Source organism: Aegilops tauschii, chromosome 3, assembly GCF_002575655.3.
Source record: "Aegilops tauschii subsp. strangulata cultivar AL8/78 chromosome 3, Aet v6.0, whole genome shotgun sequence".
In the NCBI taxonomy this organism is placed as follows: Eukaryota; Viridiplantae; Streptophyta; class Magnoliopsida; order Poales; family Poaceae; genus Aegilops; species Aegilops tauschii.
The window spans coordinates 575,952,295-575,968,687 of NC_053037.3; the positions used below are offsets into that span (position 1 = coordinate 575,952,295).

The 16,393-nt window shown below is 43.0% G+C and overlaps 4 protein-coding genes across 4 annotated transcripts; 1 reads left to right on the forward strand and 3 right to left on the reverse strand.

Moving 5' to 3' along the window:
* The first annotated feature begins 2,715 nt into the window (after positions 1-2,715).
* Positions 2,716-5,545, forward strand: LOC109751187 (uncharacterized). Its single transcript, XM_045234349.1, has 7 exons — positions 2,716-2,740; positions 2,860-2,999; positions 3,305-3,561; positions 3,640-4,089; positions 4,185-4,225; positions 4,278-4,793; positions 5,442-5,545. Exons 1-7 carry the CDS (start codon positions 2,716-2,718, stop codon positions 5,543-5,545), a joined length of 1,533 nt encoding a protein of 510 aa, XP_045090284.1.
* Positions 5,546-9,603: 4,058 nt separating this feature from the next.
* Positions 9,604-10,204, reverse strand: LOC120977005 (uncharacterized). The gene is made up of 2 exons (XM_073495994.1): positions 10,037-10,204; positions 9,604-9,858 (listed from the first exon to the last, which is right to left on the reverse strand). The coding sequence occupies exons 1-2, from the start codon at positions 10,202-10,204 to the stop codon at positions 9,658-9,660; spliced, it is 369 nt and encodes a 122-aa protein (XP_073352095.1). The 3' UTR covers positions 9,604-9,657.
* A 1,735-nt stretch (positions 10,205-11,939) lies between these two features.
* LOC109751199 (uncharacterized) lies at positions 11,940-12,824 on the reverse strand. The gene is made up of 2 exons (XM_040404748.2): positions 12,657-12,824; positions 11,940-12,478 (listed from the first exon to the last, which is right to left on the reverse strand). Exons 1-2 carry the CDS (start codon positions 12,822-12,824, stop codon positions 12,278-12,280), a joined length of 369 nt encoding a protein of 122 aa, XP_040260682.2. The 3' UTR covers positions 11,940-12,277.
* Positions 12,825-14,896: 2,072 nt separating this feature from the next.
* On the reverse strand, positions 14,897-15,443 carry LOC109751211 (uncharacterized). Its single transcript, XM_040402852.2, has 2 exons — positions 15,276-15,443; positions 14,897-15,097 (listed from the first exon to the last, which is right to left on the reverse strand). The coding sequence occupies exons 1-2, from the start codon at positions 15,441-15,443 to the stop codon at positions 14,897-14,899; spliced, it is 369 nt and encodes a 122-aa protein (XP_040258786.2).
* Between the last annotated feature and the right edge of the window lie 950 nt (positions 15,444-16,393).

The following is a 16,393-nucleotide window of genomic DNA, read 5'->3' on the forward strand; positions in this document are numbered from 1 at the left end:
AAATAAGAACCTGATGAATCTGTTCAAAAAACTCTGCAAGCAGAACCAGTTATGGAAGTACAATTTGATACGCGACAGACTTAATGTGTGCACGCAGAGACACGTGAGGGACAGGAAAGCTGCAAGAGATGCAGCGGTGAGGGCACATGTTGAAGCAGTAGCTGCACAGTTGGCAACAGGAACAGCGGCCGTGGAGGAGGAGCCTGTTGGGCTATGTGACCTGCCAGGCTTTGACCCACCTGGTACTAGGAGAAGGCTCGGGAGGTCGATTAAAACCTTCGAGCAGTGGATAGAGCATGAGCCTCTGGAGAGGTGGTCTTTGCTACATGACACACATGGAGCAAGGTACGGTGTCATGACAACGAACCTCGCGGAAACATACAACTTTGTCCTCAGAGGAAACCGGGCATTGCCACTTACAACCATCGTTGAGGGTATTTTCTATGGCACCGTCAAGTATTTCAGAGACAGACGTCAAAAAGCAGAGCAGCATATCTTGAACAACCCAAATACACTGTACTGTGAAAGAGTCACGAAGTACATGGACAACAAGATGCAAAAAGCTAGGTCACACACTGTAGTCGCCATCGGTAATCAAGAAAGAAGGTTTGAGGTCCGCTTAGCCAACAACAAATTCGGATGTGCAAATGAGTTGAGGACGCATGAGGTGAAAATTGGCAATGAAGCCTGGCCAACGTGTGAGTGCACATGCAATAAACCGAAATTGCTTCACCTACCTTGCTCACATGTACTTGCTGCTTGCGGGCAGCTTGGAATGGACGCAATATCGTTTGTGTCTCCATTTTTTCTGAAAGAGTCTGTCCTCAATACCTGGACAGGTGAGCTGATGGGTTTTCGATCAATGGGTAATTTCAACAGCGTCAACCCCGCCGAAAGGCGTTACATTCCAAACCCAGAGCATATGCGTACAAGTAGAGGCAGACGGTAGTGTCAGCGCATCCGAAATGATATGGATGAATCTGAAGCAGGAGGTCCGACTAGGCAATGCATTCTATGCAATGAATTTGGCCATAGGGACACTAATTGTCCCACTTTCGTCACTGGGCGTGGACGAGGCAACCGGGGAAGAAGAGGAGGTAGAGGCTGTAGAGGAGTAAGGGCGAGAGGAAGAAGCTAAGCTAGCAGTAGTATGTTCTGAATTTGTATTAAGTGTGGCACTATGTTCTGAATTTGTATTAAGTGTGGCACTATGTTCTGAATTTGTATTAAGTGTGGCACTATGTTCTGAATTTGTATTAAGTGTGGCACTATGTTCTGAATTTGTATTAAGTGTGGCACTATGTTCTGAATTTTTATTAAGTGTGGCACTATGTTCTGAATTTTTATTAAGTGTGGCACTATGTTCTGAATTTGTAATAAGTGTGACACTATGTTCTGAATTTTTATTAAGTGTGACACTATGTTCTGAATTTTGTATGTGCAGGAATGTCGGGATTGTGGTTGCTGAATGGGGACATTGATAGGGGTCATCGTGCTGCGATATGGTATGAGCGCAAGCTTGAGCCTCTGGTCACTCGCACTCCTAAGGAAAACTGGAAGATACACTCAGGATGGCTTCAGCGGTACGTGCTTTATTAATTTGCACACTGACATGCATATTAATGGTTGAAATGGGAGACACTAACTGAAAAGTTCTCTGATGAAGGTTGAAATGGGCCGGCCTTTTACCTTTCGCGCGTCTGGTTGAGTCTATCCCGGGTGAGAAACGCCTCGCCATCGATGGGTCTTTGCTGAGCTGCTTAGTGGACCGTTGGAGGCCAGAGACCCACACGTTTCACTTCAGATGGGGAGAGATGGCTCCTACTCTGGAGGATGTGTCACTTTTGCTCGGACTACCGTTGGCAGGTCATGCCGTAGGACCGTTGGACGCACCGGCTGGTTGGGAGCGAGCTCTTACACAATGTTTTCATGGTGTTTTTCCGGATGCTCCGGATCCGGTATGGGAGCATCACGGACCTAAGTATGAGTGGTTGCTAAATTTCCGGGTAATTTCCCCTACCTATTATCTTCAATTATCGTGCATACAGTTTTACAGAAAATAATTGCGGCTTACTAAAACTTTCTCTTCGCTTAATGCAGATCCAGAACTTCCGGGCGCCGTTGACTGCGGAACAGATCACTCGGAGCCTGGAGGCCTACTTACTGTGGCTTTTCGGCAAGGCAGGGACGATTTAAGGGGGGGCAGGGGGGCTAGACCCCCCCCCCCCCCAACGATCTCGTTATCCCTTGATAGCGATTAGTTAGGAGCGATATTTTTCCTCGTACACACACAATTTCTAGTTGTCTCGCCCCCCCCCCCCCCCCATGCTCTCATAGGCAGAGGCCCAGAGTCATGTACGCAGGCCGCATGTACATACACGGTACACACAACACCAAAGGCCCAAATATATCAGCAAAAGGGAAAAGAAAACACAGCCCACCGTGGTCCGTGGATGGAAGACAAGGAGTTGGAAGCAATACGCACGACCTACGCAGCGCCGCAGCGGCGTGTACCAGGTCTTCTGCTTCCTTTTCAATCTGCTCGTTCTTGCGATCTGAAAAAATTGCTCGCTGCCGCCGGCCGCCTCTATAGTCTATCCTCTATGTAATCTCTCCATCCGTTCCGTTCAGAAGGGAAGGCCTCCGTCCGATCGTCCCTGAGACCCAGACGGCCACACTCCCCTGCGGCCCGGTGTATTCTGGCCGGCCACACTGATGAGCGACCAAACAAGGAAGAAAGGTTAGTTTTTTTGCAGCACCAGCATTAGAATAATTTCTGCCTTGGAATGTAATTGTAAGAATATAGACATTAAAAACTAATTAGAATTTTTTTTTATTGTCCAAAATTGTGTTCTGTAGACATGAAGAGGAAGAGAGCTCAATCAATCCATACTTATTTCAAGCCAATTGGTTCAATCTCCCAGCCATGTGAACATGGTGATGGTGCTAATACAAATGATGTGCAGCCTAGCGAAGAGACAACCCTAGTCATGCTGAAGGTGATGCTCAAGATGTTCCAGTGCCAGAAGTTACAGAAGAAGCTACAGTCATAACCACAAAATATGATCGAGACCCAGGGAGGCGCCCTCAAATTTGGCAACTCCCTCCAGAAAAGCAAGATGATGCTAGGCGTTTTTACATATGTGAGGGGGCCTATCAGCCCGAATTGGATAATTATGAATATAATGATAGAAGTGCTGTTCGTCGGCGATTCCAAAAAGATTGGTACACAAATTTTTGGTGGTTGGAATATTCGACTGATACAAAATGTGCCTATTGTTTGCCTTGTTTTCTCTTTTCGAAGAAGCCAGTTGGGAAGTGTGGTTCGGACACATTCACTGTCAAAGGATTTGATAAGTGGAAGAAGGTTAACAATGGAAAAGAATGTGCTTTTCTCAAACATATGGGCACTACTCCCAGCTCTGCTCATAACTTTGCAGTTCGGTGTTACGAAAATCTGAAAAATAATCCAATTCATATTGACAAGGTGATGAAAAAGCAAACTAAGCAAATGGTTCTTGATGCAAGACTGAGGCTTAAGACTTCTATTGATGCCATGAGGTAATAAACATATATTTAATTTAAGACAATTTTCTTAATACATTACATCTAATAATTATTCTCTATTGATTGCATCAGGTGGTTAATGTTTCAAGCATGTCCATTTAGAGGAAATGATGAATCTGAGGATTCCAAGAATCAAGGTAATTTCAAGGAAATGATTAAGCTTTTGGCTTCTTATAATAAGGATGTACAAGAAGTTGTACAGAATGCTCCTAAAAATGCAAAGTACACCTCCTCAACTATTCAGAAGGAAATTGCTAGCATAATTTCACGAAAAGTGCAAACCTCAATTAAAGAAGAAATGGGTAACAGCAAGTTTGCAATACTGGTTGATGAATGTCGGGATGAGTCTAAAAAAGAGCAGATGGCAGTAGTTGTTCGGTTTGTGAACATAGAAGGGTTGATAAGGGAGCGTTTCCTTGATCTTGTTCATGTTAGTGACACTTGTGCTTTGACTCTCAAGAATAAAATCATTGCTGTCCTAGTTGATAATGGGTTGAATGTGCAAGATATTAGAGGCCAAGGGTACGATGGAGCAAGTAATATGAGAGGGGAGTGGAATGGGCTAAAGGCTCTAATTCTCCAAGAGTGTCCTTATGCTTATTATATCCATTGTCTAGCTCATCAACTCCAATTGGCTTTGGTTGCCGCTTCAAGGGAGGTAAATGAGGTTCACAATTTTTTCCAACATGCAAATTTTGTTGTGAATACAGTTAGTGCATCTCCCAAACGTAATGATGAGTTACTAGAAAACCAGGCAGCTCAAATTGCTAGAGAGATTGAATTGGGAGAGCTTGACACTGGAAGAGGGGCTAATCAAATAGGATCTTTACAAAGGGCCGGGGACACGAGATGGAGTTCACACTATAAGTCAATCAAAAGTTTGCTCAAGATGTTTGTTGCAACTATTTCAGTTCTAAGAAGTGTAGCAACTGATCGCTCAGCTACAAGGAATTCAAGAGGAGACGCTGCAGGTGCCCTGAAGATATTAAACACATTTGATTTTGTCTTCATTCTACACCTAATGGAAAGAATTATGAAAATCACGGATATCTTGTGTGTTAAACTTCAAAATAAAAGTTTGGATATTGCTAATGCACTGGATTGTGTTTCTAACACAAAGTCGTTGCTTGCTAAACTGAGACAAGATGGATGGGAAAGTCTTTTTGAAGATGTCAAATCATTTTGTGTGAAACATGAGATTGATATCCCGGACATATGGATCAAAGGTATGTCTCTTTCCCTATCTCTATGTTCATTAAATGCCAATGTAGAGATTTAGTCACTTACAAACTTACTCATTATTGTCTAAATCATGCAACTAATTCATGTTTTTCATATATATTGCAATTATAGGTATGTTGATGTAACAAAATCAAGAAATAAGCATGACAACACCACCGTTATCCATCATTACAAAGTAGATGTGTTTAATGTTGCAATAGATCAACAAGTGATAGAGTTGAATGATCGATTTAGTTCTCAAGTTACGGAGCTTCTAGATCTTTGTTCATCATTGGACCCTAGACATGATGCCTTCGACAAGTCAAAGATATGCACTCTAGTGGAAAAATTCTATCCTGCTGATTTTACTAGTCAAGAAAGAGATCGGTTGGAGTGTGAATTACCACATTTTCAGCTTGATACATTGAACCATCCAGAGATCAAAAATTGCAAATCACTTGATGATATGACAAAAGGGATAATTAAAACTGGCAAGTCTTCTGATTATCCTATGGTTGAGAGGTTGTTACGATTAGTAATAACTCTTCCGGTGTCAACTGCAACAGCAGAGCGAGCCTTTTCCGCAATGAAACTTGTCAAGACACGTCTTCGAAGTAAATTGGGAGATGATTTTCTTCGTCATTGCACTATAGTCTACATTGAGAAGGAAATAGCAGCCAAGTTTAGCTCCGACGATATTATTGAGATATTTGATACTGGTGCTCGTAAATCCGACTTCAAATTAATAGATATGTAATTTTTATTCTTATTATGGAGCAACATACGTACATTGACTATTTTTATCTTCCAATATTTACTAAGTTATGTGACTATGTATCCAAAGATTTTTGATGTTTTTTGTTCTTGCCCCCCGATCTCTATTTTCTGGCTTCGTCCCTGCGGCAAGGTGATGTTCACGGAGAACCATGTCACCACTATTAGCGCCCTCTACATCCCTATGGCACTCGAGATAGCGAGCGCTCAGACGTCAGATCAGATCAGACAGAGGAGTTGGGGTTCGGCGGTCTTAGCGGCTACATACCGAGGTATGTGCAACGGTTGCCAGCTTACATCGAGAAAGCCAGCCCTTCTTGGATGCCCTCTATTCCTACAGCTGTGGTCATGGGAGAGGTTCTCTATAGGGTGACCAGATGTACGTGTTCATGAGCCTATAGACGCCATGTTTGATGTTGACGGCATCGACATGCCTACTTTCGGTCTGTGTTGGACACGTCGCGAGGTATGGCGCACCGTGTTGTAGTTTAATGCAACTTTTTTCTGCACAAGAGATAGTTCGATGCTAGCGGCTACTAACTTTTCTTCTCTGGAGAGACGCTTTGCTAGTGATCAGACCAGGAAGGCATACACAGCATTGAACGAGCAGTTCGATGCGTACACCGGGGTCATCTGGCAGCCCTACACAGAAGCAGCCATACAAGCGAGATACCCTGGTGGTATGTCTGTGCTATGCACAAGGGACCGAGATTACTGGATGACAAAATCTAAGACCATCTTCGATGTCTTCGTCGAGGAGATGGCACAACAGAGGGTTATGAGGCAATTTGGTCTTCTGCAGTTGGAGCTACCTCCCCCTATAGAGAACCCGGTGCCAGCACACATCCACAGGTATTAACCAGTTTTTCAATGTTGCATTATCTTTCATAGTACTCCATTCGAAGCTTTAGGTAATTGTTGAACACACACCACAATTTTAGGACGACAAGGAAGGGCATGACCAGGACTACTGCTGACTGGCTAGTTAGACTAGAGCCGTATGTTATAGAATGGGAGACAGCAAACACAAATCTATGGCACGAGAATCACAATTTCGATCTCGATGAATTCAATCTCTATTTGCGGCGCTACATGACCGGAACACGGTTATGCATTGTTGAGTACTCCCACCCAGAGGAGATACCGGATCCTACTCCGTCGGATATGTACCCGAGCTATGATACTTCGGGCTCTAAGCAGTACGCGGTAAGATATATTTTCTTTACGTAATGTTGTCACATACTTTGACGTGCAAGAGACAGACATTATTAATCGTCATGGAAATTTGCAGGCTACCTTGACACGCGAACTCTACGACGACGTGACCACCTTTGGACGATCACTATCGTCTGGACCTCTTCTTCAGCATCGTCCAATGCTACAGCCCTTCTTCGAAAGAATTCAGAATAAGATACGGACTGTGTACGAGGCTATCACGTGCACCCGGAGAACCGATGTTGTTCAGCACCAGCAGGAGCAGCCGCGTCACTCCATGCACCGACATCAACCACGTCCACGTCTAGCACATCAGCCGACAACCAGGCCACCCCGTCCTGACCAACCTGGCAGTTCTACGTGGCACCCGCAGCACTATGGTCCCACGTCGAGCTTCGTGTTTTCTCCACAGCCACAGCAACACGGTCCCTCGTCGAGCTTCGTGTTATCTCCACAGCCACAGCAGCACGGTCCCTCGTCCAGTTTCGTGTTTGAGCCAGAGCAGACGTCACAGCCAGCAGGTATGTGTCTTCATATTTATTGTTTTCAATATTAATTGACGCGACCTCATTCTTCATGATGAAACGTTCCATCGCGTAGGAGCCTATGGATATCAGGCGTCTATGTCGGCATCACATGATACGTGGGGGAGTGATCAACATCGCGAGGAGAACATACAGGCTCAGATGTCGCAGCACACCCAGTGGATGAACATGTTTTCGACTCCTCCACCAGGCCCCACACAGGATACACAGCATGACCGGGGAGAGTTTGAGATTCCTCCTCGTCACATTAGGGCACCCGACAGGTTGGGATGGTCGCCGCTTCCAGATCCGCCTCCCCGCCAGGCCAGACGTCGTCACTGACGCTTCTATCTATCAGTAGAGACATTACCATCTATTTCTGTGTGAGACTTATGTCTATTCTATGTATGAGACAAATGACTATGTACTTATGTACGAGACATATGCCTACTCTATTTTAGTACTCTGTCATCATCGTCATCCTCGATCGATGCAGAACTCTTGCCCTTCGACGATGAAGAACACTTGCCCTTCGATGATGCAGAAACCTTGCCCTTCGATGATGAAGAACCCTTTCCCGCCATATGTTCGCGCCAACTATTTCCCGCCATCCGTTTCCCGCCACCCGTTTCCCGCCAACCCTTTCCTGCCATACCGCAGTCGTTCTTTCCCGCCATTTTCTCCTCTCTACCTATAAAACCCCCTTCAGACGGAGGTGGATAAGCATTGCAGTGTGGTGGTGGTGAAGTTGGGGCAGTGTGGTGGAGGTGAAGCTGTTGTTCGTCGTTCTTCGTTGGAGGCGGAGCACCGGCAGTTTGGTGGCCGCCGTTCGTCGTTCTTCGTTCGCACGCACGCTTCAAGGGTATCAGCCCACATTTTATTTTTCGTAGGTGCTCCGGTAGTATTTGTTAATATGTTTCGATGTGAAATAAATTAGGTCTGCGAGATTTGAAAATATGTTCACGGATTCAAAAAATGTTCATGAATTCAGAAGATGTTACTCCCTCCTTCCCAAAATGTAAGACATTTTTCGACACTAGTGTAGTGAAAAAAATGTCTTACATTATTGGACAGAGGGAGTAGAAAATTCGGATGTAACTTTTCGAGTAGATGATTTTTCATATAAAAAACTTTTTCATCCGAGTTCGTATGCAAAAGTTATGCCCATTTTAAGAAATTCCAGAGAGATTTTGCAAATAAAGTTGAAATTCATATTTGTTAATTTTCCCAACAACTAGACCACATATCACATGGGAAACTTATTTTATTTTATTTTTTTGACATTTCCATCATTTTCTTTTATTTTTTTAAAACTGAAAAGGCGGTCCACGGGGGGGGGGGGGGTGCATTCGGTGGAATGGGCCAAGTTACTAATGGCGCAACGTGGGGGTTCGGGGGAATTGACAAGGGAAATTGGCCCCAAACAGAGTTGTACTGCTCATTTCTTTGTTGACCACAGGTGGTCTAGCATCAGCCGCCACATAATCTGGATTAGAACCCTCCTTCAGGATATCTGCCCTTTTTTTCCTTGGCTGCATCAACCGCATTGATTCTGACCCCAAATGAATTGAGCTGCTGCATCTCCTGGAATAACTCCAGGCTTCAGTACTCTTGTCAAAGACAGTGCAATTTCTGGGTTGATACTTCTTGATAACATATAATATCACAACCAGCTGTCGACAGAAAAAACACCAACTCTGACAAAAAGAACGTTCTGCAAATAATCTAGGCATTTGGAAGGTCATGTGAATATATGTAGAAGGAATATGCTTGAGTATATGAAACTGATACTAGGAAATTAGTTTTGGGTCCTTGTTATTGCAGGTTGTTTATGCCACCAAACTTTTATATACTGAAATTGCAATGCAATACAGGGCATTGCAGCTCTGGAAACTAACATGTGTTAATTACTTAAAATTATTTTGAAGCTAGTAATTACTATGATTTTCATCAGACATTAGATACTTTTTATGCTGTTCTACTGAATACATGACCTGCAAATGGTCAAAGATGTGATAATGAGACATAACCCCATCATTTAAAGTAATGTTCTTGCCAAAGTTAATAGCAGTTAAAACCACATTAATTTCAATTGGAGAAGGCCAAGGCCAAAGTCCTTAAGAAGACCAACACCAGTTTCGGGAAGAAGCACCAAAGAAGGCAAAATCAGAACTACAGCAGAAAAAAATAACTGCTTGGGGTTATTTATTTATGCATAATTCACAATGTGGCATCGTTCACAGTATTTCAGCTATAAGCACCATAATATGATTAACAATTTTGTCTACAGATCAAGGAAAAAGTCAGGAGAAAGGTGTAAACCAAATATGCCCTACATTGGTCAACATGAGTGCGGTCATGGCTTGGGATTCTCCTTGTTGAGCTCCCTCTTGGGCCTCTGCGGCGCATTCTTGGGGTTGGTGAACCATGTCGTGTAGAGGAACTGTTTGTGAGGTCCGTCGTGGTCGCAGATGAGCCTGAGCTTCTGCTTCTCCCTCATCCACCGCAGCATGATCTTCATCTGCCTCTTGCTTGTCAAACCCCTCAGCCCTACGTCCTGAAGAAAATCAACACACCGTGCACGTTCTAAATTACAAGGAATCCAAAGTGACACTTCAATCCATTGCAAGAACAAAGAAGACATGGCCCGTCCACCAACATCGGCGGACAGACATTTCATCGAACAGGTTGCGTGCGGACATGAAACACAAGTTTAGTACAGAGTGAGCGCATACCTTGACGTGCTCCCAAACGTCGGAGATGGTGAGGGGGCCATGCTCCTTGACGACATCGAAGATGCTGCGGGTGATGGACTGCGCCTGCTCCGGCGCCATCGTCAGCTCGATCGACGCCATCTTGGGCTTCCCCTTCTTCGCCGCCCACCGCGCCGCCGTCGCAAACATCTCGACGCCCTAAGGGAGGATGGACGCACCCGTTCAGACGAGAGGAGTATGCGTCGCCGCCGCCGGTTCCTTAGGCTTCGCCGCCGCCACCGCCGGGAGGGAGGGTGAGGAAGTCGCGTACCGCCGATCCAAGTTTTTTTTAGGGAGAAGCGTACCCATCCAAGTGAGGGCGCTGATGTGTACTCAAAGCGAGCGCTACCCTCGCGTCCCTCGCGCGAGATGGGGCCTCGCACAGCGAGCGAGTGCACGTCTGTTTCTCTTTTTCCTCTTTCCTCATTTCATCTTTTGTTCGTCTGTTTATTTTAATTTATAATTAATGAAAATCGCAAATACAAAAAACTTTGTCAATTTCAAAAACAATCATGTGTATTTAGGAAAGTTCATAAATTTGAAAAAGATTCCCGAATTCAAAAAAGTTACTGAATTCAAAAAATATTCAAAAATTTCTCGTCATTTTAAAAAACTGCTTGCGAGTATACAAAATATTCATGAATTCCGAAATTCATAAATCCTCATGAATTCAATAAAAATAATGACGTATAAAAATTGTTCATGGATTTGTAATAATGTTTTTGAATTCAAAAATCGTTCACAATTACAGAAATAGTTCACGAATTCAAACAATCGATAACCTGGAAAAAAACTGTGAATTAAAATATTGTTCATAGATTTGAAAATATGTTCACGGATTCAAAAAATGTTCGTGAATTCAGAAGATGTTACTCCCTCCTTCCCAAAATGTAAGACATTTTTTGACACTAGTGTAGTGACAAAAATGTCTTATATTATTGGACAGAGGGAGTAGAAAATTCGGATGTAACTTTTCGAGCAGATGATTTTTCATATAAAAAACTTTTTCATCCGAGTTCGTATGCAAAAGTTATGCCCATTTTAAGAAATTCCAGAGAGATTTTGCAAATAAAGTCGAAATTCATATTTGTTAATTTTCCCAACAACTAGACCACATATCACATGGGAAACTTATTTTATTTTATTTTTTTGACATTTCCATCATTTTCTTTTATTTATTTTTAAACTGAAAAGGCGGTCCACAGGGGGGGTGCATTCGGTGGAATGGGCCAAGTTACTAATGGCGCACCGTGGGGGTTCGGGGGAATTGACAAGGGAAATTGGCCCCAAACAGAGTTGTACTGCTCATTTCTTTGTTGACCACAGGTGGTCTAGCATCAGCCGCCACATAATCTGGATTAGAACCCTCCTTCAGGATATCTGCCCTTCTTTTCCTTGGCTGCATCAACCGCATTGATTCTGACCCCAAACGAATTGAGCTGCTGCATCTCCTGGAATAACTCCAGGCTTCAGTACTCTTGTCAAAGACAGTGCAATTTCTGGGTTGATACTTCTTGATAACATATAATATCACAACCAGCTGTCGACAGAAAAAACACCAACTCTGACAAAAAGAACGTTCTGCAAATAATCTAGGCATTTGGAAGGTCATGTGAATATATGTAGAAGGAATATGCTTGAGTATATGAAACTGATACTAGGAAATTAGTTTTGGGTCCTTGTTATTGCAGGTTGTTTATGCCACCAAACTTTTATATACTGAAATTGCAATGCAATACAGGGCATTGCAGCTCTGGAAACTAACATGTGTTAATTACTGAAAATTATTTTGAAGTTAGTAATTACTATGATTTTCATCAGACATTATATACTTTTTATGCTGTTCTACTGAATACATGACCTGCAAATGGTCAAAGATGTGATAATGAGACATAACCCCATCATTTAAAGTAATGTTCTTGCCAAAGTTAATAGCAGTTAAAACCACATTAATTTCAATTGGAGAAGGCCAAGGCCAAAGTCCTTAAGAAGACCAACACCAGTTTCGGGAAGAAGCACCAAAGAAGGCAAAATCAGAACTACAGCAGAAAAAAATAACTGTTTGGGGTTATTTATTTATGCATAATTCACAATGTGGCATCGTTCACAGTATTTCAGCTATAAGCACCATAATATGATTAACAATTTTGTCTACAGATCAAGGAAAAAGTCAGGAGAAAGGTGTAAACCAAATATGCCCTACATTGGTCAACATGAGTGCGGTCATGGCTTGGGATTCTCCTTGTTGAGCTCCCTCTTGGGCCTCTGCGGCGCATTCTTGGGGTTGGTGAACCATGTCGTGTAGAGGAACTGTTTGTGAGGTCCGTCATGGTCGCAGATGAGCCTGAGCTTCTGCTTCTCCCTCATCCACCGCAGCATGATCTTCATCTGCCTCTTGCTTGTCAAACCCCTCAGCCCTACGTCCTGAAGAAAATCAACACACCGTGCACGTTCTAAATTACAAGGAATCCAAAGTGACACTTCAATCCATTGCAAGAACAAAGAAGACATGGCCCGTCCACCAACATCGGCGGACAGACATTTCATCGAACAGGTTGCGTGCGGACATGAAACACAAGTTTAGTACAGAGTGAGCGCATACCTTGACGTGCTCCCAAACGTCGGAGATGGTGAGGGGGCCATGCTCCTTGACGACATCGAAGATGCTGCGGGTGATGGACTGCGCCTGCTCCGGCGCCATCGTCAGCTCGATCGACGCCATCTTGGGCTTCCCCTTCTTCGCCGCCCACCGCGCCGCCGTCGCAAACATCTTGGCGCCCTAAGGGAGGATGGACGCACCCGTTCAGACGAGAGGAGTATGCGTCGCCGCCACCGGTTCCTTAGGCTTCGCCGCCGCCACCGCCGGGAGGGAGGGTGAGGAAGTCGCGTACCGCCGATCCAAGTTTTTTTAGGGAGAAGCGTACCCATCCAAGTGAGGGCGCTGCTGTGTACTCAAAGCGAGCGCTACCCTCGCGTCCCTCGCGCGAGATGGGGCCTCGCACAGCGAGCGAGTGCACGTCTGTTTCTCTTTTTCCTCTTTCCTCATTTCATCCTTTGTTCGTCTGTTTATTTTAATTTATAATTAATGAAAATCGCAAATACAAAAAACTTTGTCAATTTCAAAAACAATCATGTGTATTTAGGAAAGTTCATAAATTTGAAAAAGATTCCCGAATTCAAAAAAGTTACTGAATTCAAAAAATATTCAAAAATTTCTCGTCATTTTAAAAAACTGCTTGCGAGTATACAAAATATTCATGAATTCCGAAATTCATAAATCCTCATGAATTCAATAAAAATAATGACGTATAAAAATTGTTCATGGATTTGTAATAATGTTTTTGAATTCAAAAATCGTTCACAATTGCAAAAATAGTTCACGAATTCAAACAATCGATAACCTGGAAAAAAACTATGAATTAAAATATTGTTCACAGATTTGAAAATATGTTCACGGATTCAAAAAATGTTCGTGAATTCAGAAGATGTTACTCCCTCCTTCCCAAAATGTAAGACATTTTTTGACACTAGTGTAGTGACAACAATGTCTTATATTATTGGACAGAGGGAGTAGAAAATTCGGATGTAACTTTTCGAGCAGATGATTTTTCATATAAAAAACTTTTTCATCCGAGTTCGTATGCAAAAGTTATGCCCATTTTAAGAAATTCCAGAGAGATTTTGCAAATAAAGTCGAAATTCATATTTGTTAATTTTCCCAACAACTAGACCACATATCACATGGGAAACATATTTTATTTTATTTTTTTGACATTTCCATCATTTTCTTTTATTTTTTTTAAAACTGAAAAGGCGGTCCACAGGGGGGGTGCATTCGGTGGAATGGGCCAAGTTACTAATGGCGCACCGTGGGGGTTCGGGGGAATTGACAAGGGAAATTGGCCCCAAACAGAGTTGTACTGCTCATTTCTTTGTTGACCACAGGTGGTCTAGCATCAGCCGACACATAATCTGGATTATAACCCTCCTTCAGGATATCTGCCCTTCTTTTCCTTGGCTGCATCAATCGCATTGATTCTGACCCCAAACGAATTGAGCTGCTGCATCTCCTGGAATAACTCCAGGCTTCAGTACTCTTGTCAAAGACAGTGCAATTTCTGGGTTGATACTTCTTCATAACTTATAATATCACAACTAGCTGTCGACAGAAAAAACACCAACTCTGACAAAAAGAACGTTCTGCAAATAATCTAGGCATTTGGAAGGTCATGTGAATATATGTAGAAGGAATATGCTTGAGTATATGAAACTGATACTAGGAAATTAGTTTTGGGTCCTTGTTATTGCAGGTTGTTTATGCCACCAAACTTTTATATACTGAAATTGCAATGCAATACAGGGCATTGCAGCTCTGGAAACTAACATGTGTTAATTACTGAAAATTATTTTGAAGTTAGTAATTACTATGATTTTCATCAGACATTAGATACTTTTTATGCTGTTCTACTGAATACATGAGCTGCAAATGGTTAAAGATGTGATAATGAGACATAACCCCATCATTTAAAGTAATGTTCTTGCCAAAGTTAATAGCAGTTAAAACCACATTAATTTCAATTGGAGAAGGCCAAGGCCAAAGTCCTTAAGAAGACCAACACCAGTTTCGGGAAGAAGCACCAAAGAAGGCAAAATCAGAACTACAGCAGAAAAAAATAACTCTTTGGGGTTATTTATTCATGCATAATTCACAATGTGGCATCGTTCACAGTATTTCAGCTATAAGCACCATAATATGATTAACAATTTTGTCTACAGATCAAGGAAAAAGTCAGGAGAAAGGTGTAAACCAAATATGCCCTACATTGGTCAACATGAGTGCGGTCATGGCTTGGGATTCTCCTTGTTGAGCTCCCTCTTGGGCCTCTGCGGCGCATTCTTGGGGTTGGTGAACCATGTCGTGTAGAGGAACTGTTTGTGAGGTCCGTCGTGGTCGCAGATGAGCCTGAGCTTCTGCTTCTCCCTCATCCACCGCAGCATGATCTTCATCTGTCTCTTGCTTGTCAAACCCCTCAGCCCTACGGCCTGAAGAAAATCAACACACCGTGCACGTTCTAAATTACAAGGAATCCAAAGTGACACTTCAATCCATTGCAAGAACAAAGAAGATATGGCCCGTCCACCAACATCGGCGGACAGACATTTCATCGAACAGGTTGCGTGCGGAGATGAAACACAAGTTTAGTACAGAGTGAGCGCATACCTTGACGTGCTCCCAAACGTCGGAGATGGTGAGGGGGCCATGCTCCTTGACGACATCGAAGATGGTGCTGGTGATGGACTGCGCCTGCTCCGGCGCCGTCGTCAGCTCGATCGGCGCCATCTTGGGCTTCCCCTTCTTCGCCGCCCACCGCGCCGTCGTCGCAAACATCTCGGCGCCCTAAGGGAGGATGGACGCACCCGTTCAGACGAGAGGAGTATCCGTCGCCGCCGCCGGTTCCTTAGGCTTCGCCGCCACCGCCGCCGGGAGGGAGGGTGAGGAAGTCGCGTACCGCCGATCCAAGTTTTTTTAGGGAGAAGCGTACCCATCCAAGTGAGGGCGCTGCTGTGTACTCAAAGCGAGCGCTACCCTCGCGTCCCTCGCGCGAGATGGGGCCTCGCACAGCGAGCGAGTGCACGTCTGTTTCTCTTTTTCCTCTTTCCTCATTTCATCTTTTGTTCGTCTGTTTATTTTAATTTATAATTAATGAAAATCGCAAATACAAAAAACTTTGTCAATTTCAAAAACAATCATGTGTATTTAGGAAAGTTCATAAATTTGAAAAATATTCCCGAATTCAAAAAATGTTACTGAATTCAAAAAATATTCAAAAATTTCTCGTCATTTTAAAAAACTGCTTGCGAGTATACAAAATATTCATGAATTCCGAAATTCATAAGTCCTCATGAATTCAATAAAAATAATGACGTATAAAAATTGTTCATGGATTTGTAATAATGTTTTTGAATTCAAAAATCGTTCACAATTGCAAAAATAGTTCACGAATTCAAACAATCGATAACCTGGAAAAAAACTGTGAATTAAAATATTGTTCACAGATTTGAAAATATGTTCACGGATTCAAAAAATGTTCGTGAATTCAGAAGATGTTACTCCCTCCTTCCCAAAATGTAAGACATTTTTTGACACTAGTGTAGTGACAAAAATGTCATATATTATTGGACAGAGAGAGTAGAAAATTTGGATGTAACTTTTTGAGTAGATGATTTTTCATATAAAAAACTTTTTCATCCGAGTTCGTATGCAAAAGTTATGCCCATTTTAAGAAATTCCAGAGATATTTTGCAAATAAAGTCGAAATTCATATTTGTTAATTTTCC

Bases quoted from the DNA above. Each gene is read 5' to 3' on its own strand.
- LOC109751211 (XM_040402852.2), bottom strand. From the start codon at position 15,443: ATGTTTGCGACGACGGCGCGGTGGGCGGCGAAGAAGGGGAAGCCCAAG. The intron at 15,098-15,275 runs GTATGCGCTCAC...GATTTTCTTCAG, and splicing joins ACGTTTGGGAGCACGTCAAG to GCCGTAGGGCTGAGGGGTTT.
- LOC120977005 (XM_073495994.1), bottom strand. From the start codon at position 10,204: ATGTTTGCGACGGCGGCGCGGTGGGCGGCGAAGAAGGGGAAGCCCAAG. The intron at 9,859-10,036 runs GTATGCGCTCAC...GATTTTCTTCAG, and splicing joins ACGTTTGGGAGCACGTCAAG to GACGTAGGGCTGAGGGGTTT.
- LOC109751187 (XM_045234349.1), top strand. From the start codon at position 2,716: ATGAGCGACCAAACAAGGAAGAAAG. The intron at 3,562-3,639 runs GTAATAAACATA...TGATTGCATCAG, and splicing joins ACTTCTATTGATGCCATGAG to GTGGTTAATGTTTCAAGCAT. The intron at 4,794-5,441 runs GTATGTCTCTTT...ATTGCACTATAG, and splicing joins CCCGGACATATGGATCAAAG to TCTACATTGAGAAGGAAATA.
- LOC109751199 (XM_040404748.2), bottom strand. From the start codon at position 12,824: ATGTTTGCGACGGCGGCGCGGTGGGCGGCGAAGAAGGGGAAGCCCAAG. The intron at 12,479-12,656 runs GTATGCGCTCAC...GATTTTCTTCAG, and splicing joins ACGTTTGGGAGCACGTCAAG to GACGTAGGGCTGAGGGGTTT.